The sequence below is a fragment of the Triturus cristatus genome, chromosome 7 (assembly GCF_964204655.1).
Source record: "Triturus cristatus chromosome 7, aTriCri1.1, whole genome shotgun sequence".
NCBI classification, from domain to species: Eukaryota; Metazoa; Chordata; class Amphibia; order Caudata; family Salamandridae; genus Triturus; species Triturus cristatus.
This window is the reverse complement of record NC_140590.1, coordinates 1189098091-1189112527: the sequence shown is the minus strand read 5'-3', so window position 1 is coordinate 1189112527 and position 14437 is coordinate 1189098091. Positions and strand designations below refer to the sequence as shown.

General features: G+C 41.1%; 1 protein-coding gene across 1 annotated transcript in view; it reads left to right on the top strand.

Annotated features, from left to right (window-relative positions):
* The window catches only part of LOC146811427 (integrin alpha-X-like), a 665400-nt gene that overhangs the window by 340353 nt on the left and 310610 nt on the right, over positions 1-14437 (top strand). The window contains exons 11-12 of the mRNA XM_085615067.1: positions 2112-2250; positions 11328-11461. Of these exons, the coding sequence (XP_085471193.1) occupies positions 2112-2250; positions 11328-11461 (273 nt within the window). The remainder of the gene's footprint in view (positions 1-2111; positions 2251-11327; positions 11462-14437) is intronic.

Genomic DNA, 14437 nt, shown 5'->3' with positions numbered 1-14437 from the left:
GGAGATAGAGGCAAAAAAGTCAGGGGTAATCACGCCAAAATATGCCAGGTCTAACAATAAGTATATTTAAAAAATGCACTGGTTGTTTTTTTTTTCCGGGGCGTTTATATAGCATGGTCATGGGCCCGGGGATCAGTAGAGCATTTTACATAGATCCAAAAGATACATGCTACTCCAGGTTGGGTTACGATTGCTTGGGCATGTTTACAGGAGTAAAGAGATAAAAGGGGTGTGCCAGGGGGATGCCATATAAAATGCAGGGTATTGGGAATTACAGAGTAACAACATTTAAAGCAATTGTAGAGAATAACAGTTTGTAGAAATACCATAAATTTACTAGATTAACGTATTTGCATACAGTTGCAGAAATGTCCAGGTTTTAGGGAGTTTGCATGTGCAGTCCATTAAGGGGAGGAACCCATGATTAATTTTGTGATAATAGTAGGATCTTATGTTCTTTTTTAAAACTTGTGAGAGAAGTGGTCAGACCTAGGTGGGTAGATTTTTCCAGAGAAATGTGGAGTTGGTACAGCTTCAGTCTGTGGAGGAGAGTTTGTTGGCTGCAAACTCAGGTTTGTGAGTATGTATGGCATTGAAGATAATTATAGATTTAAGTTTAATGCATGCTAGTGAAGAGAGCCATAAATGGTTCTTTAGAGCGTGATGATGTGCTCAAATTTATGTTCTCCTAAGATAAGTCAAGCTTTGGCCTTGAATGCAATTTTGAGAAGGTTAAAGGCGAAATCAATCACATCAGTAAGAAGGACAATGCCCCCAATGCTGTGGGGCAAGGTGAGGGCTTGAAAAGAGTAGGGGACATTAGGGAAATGTTGATCCTACAGAGAAGGGAGACCTGGAAGCAGAGTGTTTAGCATTTCTTTTTGGGATGGCTCTGAGGGATAGTCAGGATTGTTGAACTCTGGGCATTTGGCATTAATAGAGAAGTTGCAGGAGACTCTAACTAGTTGTGTTTGTGTAGTCAAATTGTGTTTTTAAGTTGTAGTTTGAAACAAGAAATGCTGCTTTAGTGGTAATGGTGAACAACATCTATTACTTGATGAACCAAAGGCAATATTTAGGTGCTGTTTGTGAGTTGCGAAGGAGACTTTGAGACAGAGTTGTGTGTTGGTCACATATTGGTGGATGGAGATGTGGTCTTGATTGGCTAGACTCATCCCTATGGGCTCTATGTAGGAGATGAATATCTTAGTTGAATGGAATGAGCCTTGGCAGGGCCACATATTTCACTGGGAAGGGGGACTGGTTTTGAAGAAACTGTTGGGAAGGAAGACACAAATGATTTGAGGATTGTATGAGATTTGCCCATGCCTTGCTGTCAAATGCCCAAAATATGTTGAGAAGACCCAGGTGTCATGGATCTCCGTTTATTTTATATGCAAGGGAACATCTAGCACTTGTAGGGTCTAGTAGGGTAGAAGTCTTAGTACTGAATTGAGGGATGAAGTTAGATCAGTAGGCTTAAAATAGATGATGATGGTCTTTGTGCCTTTGGAGCCAAAGTGCCACTACAGTTTCTATTATCTTCCACAGGAAGGGTAGCTGAGTGATTGGGTAATAGCGTCAACAGGCCTGAGGTTGAGCTTTCTCAAAAGGGGGTGTATTTTTCCACTATTTTGGGCTCCTAAAAACGATTATGAAACATAGGGAGGCATTGAAGTCGAAATATAGGCATTGCTTGAAATGATAAATTAAAAGAGCATGTACTTAATATCCCAGAGTACCTGGTTGCTACTGAGAAGTGCCTACTCTCCCATTATATGTACATACTTTATGGACGTTTGCTGAGAAGTGCAGATATGCTTACTTTTAAAATAAAGAAGTGCAGGTACTCATAGCTGTGAGTACCTGTCCTTTTAAAGCAATGGATATGGGGAGAACAGGGCGAAAGTGAGATTGGATGATGGGGAGAAGCAGGGTGTGATCATCATTTGGTCTCATGCACTACATACTTTTGGTATTAAGTCTCCCTTGCTTTTATTAATAATGAATGCAGGTACAGCCCAGCACACACTATAATTAACAGACCTGCCCACACTTGGTGTCTGTCCTCCCCACTCTAAGTCACACCCTTTCTCTCTTTTGTGCCACAGAGTTCCATTCTCCTGGGGTCAGTTGGAGCCTACGATTGGTCTGGAGGGCTCTTTGTGTATCCTCCTCAGCAGAGTCGTTCGGAGCCCACCTTCATAAGAGCCTCATCTGGAGAAACCAAAACCTGGGACTCTTACCTCGGTAAGACTGAAAACCCTCCAATTAAACACAGGGGCATTGGGAGGATCATGCAGTAATAACAGGTGAAACGTAACCAAGGGAAGATACCTGTTAATACTGCCTTAATGTAGATGTGGACTGACAGCATGAGAAATCTAGAGAGTCTCTGGTTGGTGGCTGATCTCTCTAAAAATGCTTGGAATGACTAGCTAGTGAAACCAGTTCCTGAAAAGTTACAAAAAACTAAAAGATGATAGAACAGCAGGTTTCCCACCTCCTAGAGTGATTTCACATTTTAGGAGAAAGCCCTCACCCTCTATTAGTGGCACGCTTCATCATAGGTGTGCTACAACACCAAGCCCACCATAGTAAGTACGATGGTGGAGCACTGCCGTAGAGGCTTCAGATACATCCATGGGGATCAGGACAGGCTACACTGTCTGGATAGGATACCCGATCTGGTTGATTTATTTACAGGGTCCTTCTGACAGGATTAAAATCATAGTATTGTTGATGGTCCCATGGCAATTATCAGCCTTCTATAATAAAAACAGTGGGATCACTCAAGGAATGGGGAAACTATTGATGGCCCATCAATCTTTTCGTGTTCTCTGATTAGCAATGGGAAGGTGACTGATGATGTTTTCTCTCTCCTCTTCCACATGATTTGAGTTCTGGATAAGTGACACTTTGCCTCAGTATCTACAGAGTTGTAAGCAGCCTGTTTTGCAGAGAAATCTCCTGATTCCCCTCTAGACCTAATGGTCTCTCAGTTGGTATATAAAGGCTCGCTTTCATTTCATCTCTCACCTGGCACATCACCCATTATTGTCAAAATATATATGAAGAAGTACAGCCTTACGTTAAAGGGCACTTCCTGTGGCCACTCCCCATCACAGGTAAGTCACCCTAATAAAAAGAGCTAAAAAATAGAGCAGTGTCTGCTCTGTGAACATCGAATATGTAAAGGTTGAAATATATCAATGATGGAGTAGAGGAGAAGGTTGGGTGAGGTTGGAAGAAGTCTCTCACATACCCAAAGGTGGGGGTTTACAAAAATAGCGTCCCACTGCAGGTAACAATGAAGCAATAATTTAGTAAACTATGTTTAGAACTCAATATTTATGTCATACAATATTTTTGTCATCGATATTCTGACACAGAACCCACCAGAGACCATGTGTGTCCATCAACGATCAGTGCTAGGAGGTGTAAGGCCTATATTACGGATGTACATTGTAGGGCTCCGCATCTGCCCACATTCACGAAGGTTGCACAGTAACAGAAACATTCTGCATAAGATATACATTACCAAAAAATAGTTAGGTCTATGGGGGCCAGATGTACGAAAGAATTTTGCATTTCTTATTGGTCCGAATCACAATTTCAGTCCATTAGGAAATGCTTAATTGCTTTTCCATATGTACAAAAACAGATAGGGAACCGCTAAATGCGATTTTTAGGCAGTAGAAATTGCATTTTACGATTTCCTAAATAGGAAATCGCAAATAGGGATTTCCTATTTGCGATTTCCTAAGCACATGTACAAAGCATTTCCTAAATGCAAAATAGGTATTGAAGAAATGCTATTACCATCGACTCCAAGTCTATGGTAACCATGTGCAATTTAAACAAGCATTGGCATAGCCAATAGGTCTCGCCTTTGGGACCTTATAAGTGTTTAACCATGCAACAGTTAATGTTGTTGCACCAAGGATGTTGTGCTGCATAAGTAAATACTTATGAGGTTCCAAAAGCGAGACCTATTGACTATGCCAATGCTTTTTTTTATATATAGCGATTTGGAGCAGAGGAACTGGGGCATATGTGTTTTTTTTTTTGTGCAGATTTATATAGCGCGAACTCGACCCGAAGGTATTGGAGCGCTTCACATGAGCACTAGTTACATTACACAAGGACACATTCATTATTTGGTAGGCGTGGGGAGATTAAGCAATTTGCCCAGAATCACAAGATGGTGAGCCTCGAACCTGGTTCCCCAGCTCCAAAGTCTGGCACTCGGCTCATAGTAAATACCTTCTTCAAACGGCCTCGTATTTCTGCACACAATGAGTGCATTATATTGAATTTAAGTTATTTTAGCTCTGAGAGCACATTTAAAGACGGTTTATTTCCTATACGATTCATGGCCCGGTATCCACTGACAGCATTATAACTGGCGACCAAGACAAGTAAGTAAAGGACTTAGTCGAAAAGTTTGACCCAGCAGGCAAAACTCACAGGGATAGCAACTTGGCCCTAAGTAGACCAAACCCTTATGATGGCCTAAATGTTCCCAGGGGGGGTGCAAGAGATAGACGATGATAGAGAGCGCAAAATAGGTCAAGTTCTCCAAAGAAAGGAAAATTATCAGTCACTAGAACTTCCTCCCGATGCTTAGAGAAGGGCAAAGGGAATCAACAGCCCAACTCATGGATAAATCACTCCATTGGCTAAATACCCATCTTGTAAAGTTTGGAACCACTGTGGGTTTGGCCAGACACCTCATTGTGGCCAGGAGAGTGGGATGGGAGGGTCCCTCAATCAAATCATTCCAAGGGGATTGTGTTGTAGTACATTTTAACAATAAATATGTTACAAGGTCCCTTCTACACCAATTGCAGGATGAATTCCAATTTAGAACACAGATTTCTGCACTCCCGTTGGAGTACTTCTATAGACACCACTTACCTTCTTGTAAAATGGCGTAGGATTGGCCAGTAATGTAACACAGGAAACAGGGATCCGAGTGGGCTGAAGGCAATTAAAGTCCCTGAATGTCAGCTAAGGGAGGATGAAGTAAGTCCTAAACTAGGCTTAAGGAATGTGTCAGGCATTGTGTCAAAGATGGGCAAACCCCACTGGTTAGCCCACTGGCAAAACTTGGATATTTTATGCCTACAAGAGACGTAGGTAACTGAATACACATTTATTGACATTTTTCGCTCTTTCCAAAGGGAGGCACTGCCTTCCCTCTCAGGTAGAGCAAGGTGAGGGCCTACTGACCTTGATCTCGAAAACTTTGTCATTGAGAATCAAGAATTTCCAATGCCCGAGTCCCCATTTCCACCTTCTATTGGTTGAGGGCATAATGATTGGGACTGTCTGCTAGCAAATTTTTATAATAACGATTTTGGAAGCAATATGAAGGACGTAGTGGTCCACTTAGATGCAGAGATAAATAAAATCAACAGAGCTTGCCACAAAGAAAGGTGTTAACATCTTGTCGGTAGGAGATTTCAATGTCCAGCCATGTAATTACAACCTGAGCAACGTTTATGGTCTTGAGGATACGCTGGGAGACCCTCTCCGCCACTTTACTCATCATGATTATGGCAATAGCCTAAATAAAATTCCAATTGCTAGAAACATGAAAGTTATTATTAAGGCTAACCCTATATCGGGTAATCTTTGTAACAGCTTCGCCGAAATGAGTACAGATCTACTCTTGATTATGTACAGGTGTCAGAGGCCTTCCAGGGTAATATTGATCAAGTTGATACCCAATGTTCCTGTTTTAGTGACCACGCAATCCTTTTTGGTATGCTGGCAATGGCCCCACGAAATTGTCTCCCTACCCAAAAAATCCAGAAACCAATCCTGGGTAGGAAAAATTGCCTCCAATCGATAAATCTACATTTGTTCAGCTAATTATAACCAACACTAAGGAGATTGTGCTAAATTGCCTGGACCCTGATAGTTCTCCCCATTCAATCATACCATATTTTGTGGACTTCCTTGGTTGAAGTTAAAAAGGCCCTGGCCCACCCTAAATCAAAAACTGAAGCTCCAACAAATCAATAGTTTGATCACACTTGCACACAATCCATAAAAGCATTGCACATAGCACTTGCAGCACGACTGCGAAATAGTGCCCTGATTTCGTCCCTCCGGAAAAACTGTTTAGAAGCAAGAAGTCAATGGAAAGAGTCCTGAGGGAAGAGGTATGGGAAAATCTAAAAAACGCAGCTATCACTAAAAACAGTAGTGATTTTTGGAAGGTAATTAACGCCCCTCTTTTCAGAAATCCTGCAGATCCCACGTGTTAGACACTCATATTGGCGAAGAAGCGTGGGTGGCCCATTTTGAGCGGGTATTCAGCTCGACGGATACCATATCTTCAGACTAGCCCCCCATGACTCTTTCATTGAGGGACCACCTAACATTTGCGCTTGATGAGATAAAATCTCGGCTAGGGAAATGTATTGGCGGGAAGGCCCCGGGGCCAGATGTGGCTCCTATCGATCTTTTCTTAATATACTAGGACCTGTAGGCCCCTCTGCTAACAAATGTGCTCAATGCAATAGCAAGAAATGGTCGCCATGTATCGTGGAAGTCTAGTATAATTATACAGATGTTTAAAAAGGAGGATAAAGAAAACCCCCAAAACTACAGACCCATTTCTTTGTAGGATACTACCACAAAGCTTATGGAACGTTTATTGTGATACAGTATGGAGGAATGGGCCAGGGAGAAGAATATATTGATCGAAGTGCAGTACGGTTTTCACAGTGGAAGAGGCACAATAGACAGTGCCTCAATCTAAGCTTGACGATAGATAAATATTCCAGAGCAAAGGGAGGCCAGATTTGTATGGCATTTATGAACCTTACTGCTGCATTTGACTCTGTGACCCACTTTTGGAATCTAATGGAGACTATGGGGATCGAGGCTGCAATAATACATTTTATCCACCAATTGTATGCCAGCGCAACAGCTTCTGTCCGTTATGGCAAAAACGGGGAATGTACACGACCATTTAAGGTCACCAGGGGGGTAAGACAAGGGTGTGTCCTCACCTCTTTTTTATTTTCAATTTACACAAATGGGGTCAAGGCAGCCCTTAGGGGGTCAACACCAGAAGTTCCCATTTTTGATAACATTAATATACCAATACTGGTATATACAGACAATGTGGTCTTAATCACCAGAACAGGGTTGGCCCTCCAGCGCTTAATAAAGGAATTTGCAGCCTTTATGTCCTCTTTGGACCTGAGGGTCAATCAATCCAAATCCTTTGTTCTAATAACAGGTGCACATACAGCTAAAAGAACACTCCACTTCCATATTGGAACACAAAAATTGGAGGTAGTACAGTCCTTCTCGTACCTCGGGGTTATGTTTGACAAAAAACAGTCTTGGTCAACCATGGTAGAGAACAGGGCCCTAGTGATGGAGAGGAGTCTGGGAGCAATCTCTGGCTTTGTCGAAAAGCTGGGATCAAAACCTCTTGAAGTAATCACAAATATCTATCAAGCAAAGACAGTATCCGCTGTCTCTTAGAAGGCTGTTGTGTGGGGCATGGTGCCTACAGATCAACCCCAAAAATTTGAAGACAGATTCTTCAAGGGCATTATTTCACTTCCCAGATCTTCTTCAAATTATATCTGCCATCTAGAGCTAGGAATGCGCTATGTGTCTGGTCGAATTAAACTAGCACCGATAATGTTATGGCACTTCATATGGAACAGGGAAATTGTAAATATTGCCCAATCTATAATAAAAAATTGTCTAAATCTAGATAACTCTCACAAAATTACTTGGCTTCAGTATGTGAAGTTAACTTTGACAGCACTCCGTCTAAGGGAATTGTTTGATGACCCTAGCACATGCCGGAAGAGCTCAAAGCTTGAACTAAAGAATATCTATCTAAACAAGGCTGCCCTTGACTGACAGGAAGCTAACTGCACAAAGAAATTAGTTGCATTTTATCAACAAATACTTTCTATCCCAGAGGGGGAGTATTCTTATTTAGGAATCACTAAAATACCATAGAATAGATACATCTTAATGAGGTCTCAAAAGAATTTAATTCCTCTGATGTTGGGCTTTCCTGTAAAGAAGTTAAGCCATTCTGATCTGTCACCCTGCCCCGGCGATAAGGTTTCAAAGCAGTCTGACCTCCATATAGTTTTATTCTGTGGGTTTTATAAAGAAGAACGTGCAAACTGTATCCTTCCAATTTTAAGACATTTTAATTTTAAGCAATGCCGTGTAGCACTTTATTTTTTAAAGAGACTTCCCGATCCTTTTATATGCGTCTCAATAGCTTTCTTTTTGTGGGCTTGCATTAGAAGAAGGAAAACACTGCACTCTAGCATTTTATAAATTGGCACGTTGAGGTATTTTTACCCACAAGTCCATATGGTTTGAATTTTTAATGTATTGACTAGTTTTGGGGCAAACTTTAGCCTCTTTGCAGAGCTTTCTGCACTTAGAAATGGATTTTGTATCTAGAAATGGATTTTTTGCTAATATGTTTACATAATTATTATTCTTTACATGTATTTTCGTACTTTTATGATCTGTATTTTAAATGGATCGAATAAAGAAAGTGATGCTGATGATGACTAACATGTCGATCCTGAGCCCCTCTCTGTTGTTTGTGATATGTAGTTTCAGGGAAGTGGGGTTCACTTCACTTTCACACTAGAAACTCAGGAGCTTAAATTTGTTTTGCAGATTTGGCAGATAGAGGATTGATGGTGGGCATTCCCTACCAGACACTTGTGACACATATGGCACACAAAGATCTTGACTTCCCTCATCTATCATACGTAGATATGGTTGATGCACACCTCTGGCGAAGCCTGGAGCACAAAGAGGGCAGAGACTCTCTTAAAATTTCCATTGGTGTTCTCTCTCCCTCCTTCCTTTCACATGAGCCTGGTCTACTTCAAAAGGCTTTCAGGAATTATCTAGCTATTACCTACATGTCTCCAGACCCCATTTCCTGAAAACTCTTACAGATGGAAACCAAAATGGCTCCCAGTGTTCCTGCAGTTATACAAAGGCCACACCTTGCACCCTCATTCTTCTACACAATCTCAGTGCAAACATGCATGCACCTTCCATGCCTCCCATGGAAAGAACAAAAAACTTGGATGGAAGGAAGTGGCAGAAACCATTTTAGCAGGAAGGGCTGGTAGGACACACTGCTCATGTAGGTAACAGGAAAATGGCCCACTATGGCATCCATAATCAACTGCTGCAACCTGGCGAGAGGACAGTAATCACTCTCAACAAAGTAGGGTTGCACTTGGTGGGCTTCTCCAGGCTTCAGAACCCTACTCTCTGACTCAGCCCTTGTCACAGGCTCTCAGCATATATGCATAATTCTTGCAAAGGTAAATAAATCTACCAAAAGGTTCAGATAGTTGTCATGGAGAACTTAGATCAGAGGCACACAATCCATCAGGTTATGCAGGGAAGTCTCTTGTCCCATTCCATAATATTCAGCCTCCCATATCCAAGGAAAATCGTGTGTACTGAGCCGTTGCAATAGTAAATTGGAAAATAATTCGCTTCTAACAACTCAATTTAATCCTCACTAATGAACCACAGTAAGCTGCCTTGACCTCCCAGGACCAATGACATAGTGAACATGTTACTACTAAAATCACTCATAGAGTAGCAGGACTAACAATATTCTAGTATACTTTAGCTAATGAGATTTTGTTATTAGACTTTGTAACATCTACATAAAGGGTACCATGAGTAGTGCCACCAGGGTCCTTCCGTCACTCCTCATTGACATCTGTAAGCATCTAAAGACAGATAGTAGAGCAAAACCATCTTCACAAATCTAAGCCAATGATGCTTCCACTTACAAAGGATTGGAGAATTACCAGTTGACATGGATCTTCTGTTTGTACTCCATATCATTGTTGTGGCCAAGGGAGTAATAAAGAGCAAATGCCACAGAGACAGGCCAAAAGGATGTGTTTTAACCTGCTCAAGTGATACTTTGCGTTTGCTGGTACACAGCTAGTGCCAAATAGAGGCAATGCTGACATTCAAACACGCTGCTCCATGTACAAGGCCAACTGGAGAGAGGTTCCTGTATAAATGTAAATATTCACTCAAACATCTTGATAAACCACATGTATGGGATTTTTGAACTTGTGGAAAGATATTCAATTAAGTTGATGTGCCAGGTTGAATTTAAAGTGTTTGGCAGGGTGATATCAATACACAATGAATAAAACAGCAGGTGACCTTATTTGATGCGTTTTGGGTGCATTTTTTAAGTCTACTCCTGGTTGCCACCAGATCCGATGCAATATTAGTATAATTTCCTAAATGTCATTTTGCGACTAGTCGTAATTAGGAAATACTAACAGGCACATGCATCAAACAAGCCATTAGCGATTCCTTGTTAGCGAAAAATAAGGATTCGCTGATAAGGAAGCGCAAATGCCTATGCGTGTAGGAATTGCTGAGAAAATAGCGATTCCTACAAATTCCTTAATTGCGACTCGCAAATTGTGAGTCGCAATTAAGGAATGGCTCCCCATTCATACCTATGGGCCTACAGGCCCATAGGAATGAATGGGAGATTGCATGCGCAATTTGCGAGTACCAATAGGTACTCGCAAATTGCGCTTGCAATTTCAAGGGTGCAAGGCTGTCAATATGACACCTTGTTGTACCCCTGAAATAGTGATGTGCACCCGTGTGTGCGCAACATGAACATTTGAAAAATGCACTAAACTGCATTTTTCAAAGTTTTTGCAAATTTCCATCAAGTTCAACTTCATGGTAATTTGGGCCCCCAATTTGCGAAATCGCTATTCTATAGTGGTTCTTGCATAGCATTTAAGGAATCGCAAATTGCGATTCCTTAAATGCAATCACAAAGAATTGCGAATTCTCAAATTGCGAGTGCCTTGAACCTTGATGCATCGCAAATGCCCTTTTTGCGGGCGCAAACGGATGATTTTTGCGAATCGCACCATTTGCACTCGCAAATATGGCTGATGCATGTGCCTGTATGTTCATGCGGTTACTGAATCGCAAATTGAAAATCCCTATTTGCGATTTCCCAGTTTGCTATTCCCAAAATGTGATTTCTACTGGGTAGAAATTGCAGTTTGCAACGCTGATATGCCTTTCTTACATACCGAAGGGCAGTTTTGCATTACTTAACTGCTCGAAATAGCGATTCCGACCTTTAAGAAATGCAAAATCCATTCATGCCTATGGGCCTAAATGTGTGAAAACTAAAATGTGTTGGCGGCAATCTTTTTTCACTTTGCATCAAGGTAACTGAGGGGGCATAAACTTCTTGTATCTTGTTTACTTGCTCCTTCCCGCAGGTTATTCCACGCAGGTCGCCAACTTACGGGGGGGTCAGCTGTATCTATCCGGCGCTCCCAGGTATTTGCACATGGGGCAAGTCATGATCTTCGACCCCAGCGGACGTACCATGCAGACAATATCAGGAACGCAGGTAGGCTAACCCAGTGACATGGGCAGAGGGAAGGAAATGGTACCACCCACTATCACCTCTACATCAAGTAACAGGTGCTGCACCTTTAAGAAAACCATTTGGTGCTCCAAGTGGATGATCGAATTAAATTTTGATGTGGTCTGAAGTACCGATATGTGAAGGAAGACAGTGTAGGTTTTAAAATGAAAACTAGATGCAATAAACTTATGAAAAAAATAATTGTTGCATATTTACCTACAAAGAATTTGCTTTTTCTTTCTCTTATGCATTATTTTCTTATCTATCCTAAGCTGTATCATGGAACAAGCGTTTTTGAGAGGGTCCTTTTTCATGCAGGAACCAGTTTTTCCCAAAATTAATTTTGTGAAGATAAAGGATGTTTTTTAGTTTGGCAGATTCCACTCTACTTCCAATATCGATGTAAAAGTTTTCACAAGTTCATATTATCTGTGGTACAAAGTAAAAGGTTTTGAAAAAAAATGTATTTACAATCTACATAAATTTTATCCACAGAAGTAAGTGTGGAGAAGCATAGATGTAATTTTTTCCAGAAAATGAGCAACAGCAAATTCCAAACATATTTTACCTCTAGAATGCGGTAATTCTTATTACAAAATTTCAATGGTCTTCTGGGAGGGGGCTGGATAAGTAATGTGTTATTAACAGCATTCATTGAACGTAAGTAACTTAATCAAAGAAGTAAGAAAAGGACTTCTCAAATGTCTTTCTGCATTGGAATAGCCAAACAATATGTTTATCAATAAAAGATGGTGATTTATTTCACTAAAATATTTGCATCAGTGAAATGCCATGCAATATTTACTTTATTCGCTGTACCAACAAAATGCAGTGAACTAGTCACTAAATTCATCCAAAATACAAAATGTGCATGTTTTCAGCTAGATTCACAGTGCTCACAAAATACAACAACGTTTTTCTAAAATACTTTGTATCAACAAATCATAGTATGGCTCTATCTAACAACAGCCTTTTGTTGATGGCCCCCAGGTGGGGAGTTCCAGAAAGTGCCTGTGCACAATGGGAAGCCCACTGGCTGTAACAAGCATTTGCAGTGCAACAGGTCTCGCATTTGCGAGGGTTTATGCTATTGGCATTGTAAATGCCAATGCCTTTTATTTATCTGTTTTGATGATTAATACATAAATAAAAGGCATTGTTATTTACAATGGCAATAACTCAAACTCTTGTAAATGCAAAACCTATTGAAAGATGCGGCCACCATTGTCCCGGGCTGCTTGGAAAGTGAAAGCGCGCATGGAGCACTGAATGTTGCAGGAAATCATGTTGTGTCTGCAGTAGGAGAAACTCATTAAAGAAAATAGTCCTTACAGACTAAATAAGTCATACAGTGTAACAACAGAAATAAAAGGGCCAGTCCTCATGGGAGGTTACAAATGAAGACAAGGCGGTACTAAGGAGGGACCATAAGGCGTATGAACAAATCAGAAGCCAGCATTTACAAAGGACAATGACACAAACCAATGAAAAATATGGGTGTAGAGTGGGCGGAGCTTCAAGTCCATACTCGATTAAAGCATGCCTCGCAGAACAGCGCATGCGCTGCCCAGGCTCGACTTAAAAATTATGTAAAAGTGTGGCAGGTATTATACAAAAGCCTCAATGAAGGACATGAAATAGAAGTAAAATATTTCTGTGATTTGAGAATGCGATGTCTTAAAAATACATACATTTATTAATTTTTATTAATTTAAGAATTGCACACAAAGCCAGCATAGCGCCTTCTCCATGGTTCACATCGATAGGGCTGGCCGGTGTTTATACAACTTGAACTGTGTCTAAATTTGTACATATGATGAAACAGCAACACAATTCTATGATTTTAGACAATGCGCCAAATGTGCAACATAAATGATTGAACTGCGCACCTTGTATAATAAGGGATGCTTACTGGTTTGTACAGAAAGTTGACATCCACTGATTTGTAAAATGGCAAGTATATTTTTGGGTGAACATTATCCACATATTAATGAAGTGCTTTTATCATGCTGCAACACTGTAGCACAGTACACTTAAAAACACCAACAAATAAATATTGCCACATTCTTTGTTCCCTCCGTTAGTAACAGCTGTGACTTTTCTGTATCAATTCTCTAAATTTGCCTAGTTAATTGATTAAAAAAACTGAGGCATCATTTGTAATGTTATGTGCACTATTTACTTACTTAAGTCCATCAAATATTAAACAGACGTAGAACTGGATTCTCTAACCCCTTGCATGCCCGCCCCTTTCCCCGCCCAGTGCCGCGCTTTGTATTAGCGGGCGGAGTTCATGACGAGCTGGACTCGTCATGGGCACAGCGCCACCGCAGCCCATGACGAGTCCAGCTCGTCATGGGCACTGAAGGGGTTAAGGATAAACACGTGCTCAGAAACTGCCCACTGAAGGGCGCTTTGCTTCTGATTCCAAAGCCACATAGCATCCATCGACGAGATGCGGCAAATCAATGTAGCCCTTTTTTTGGTGACTGGCTGAGGAAGTGCTCCCCATCTTTTCTTCTGACCTTTGATAATCATGACCGATCATCTCCAAAGGAGGTTCTTCTTTGCTTCAGTCTCACTGAGCCATTGAAATATCTCTATTTCTCTTATCAAGAGAGGGATAGAGAAGTGTCAATCGTTCAATGAAATTTATGTAAAGAAAAACCTCAGTTGGAGAAGATTAACCATTACTTTACCAGTGTTGGATGGTTTTGGAGGGACAGGTGCCAGGCTACATATCCCTTTAACCCCATTTTCTCACATATTCATGACCATGTCTTATCACCACCAGTGCTATCACTTCACTTCACTAAACGAGGGTCACCTACAGAATGAAATGACCCTACTGCCTGCAGTGCCCCTCTGCTATCTCATGACATAACTTGTGAATGCTTTTCATGTGTTCTGGACTGCAGGACTGTCCTATAGGTAAATCACGGCATTTTCCAGCTGGTC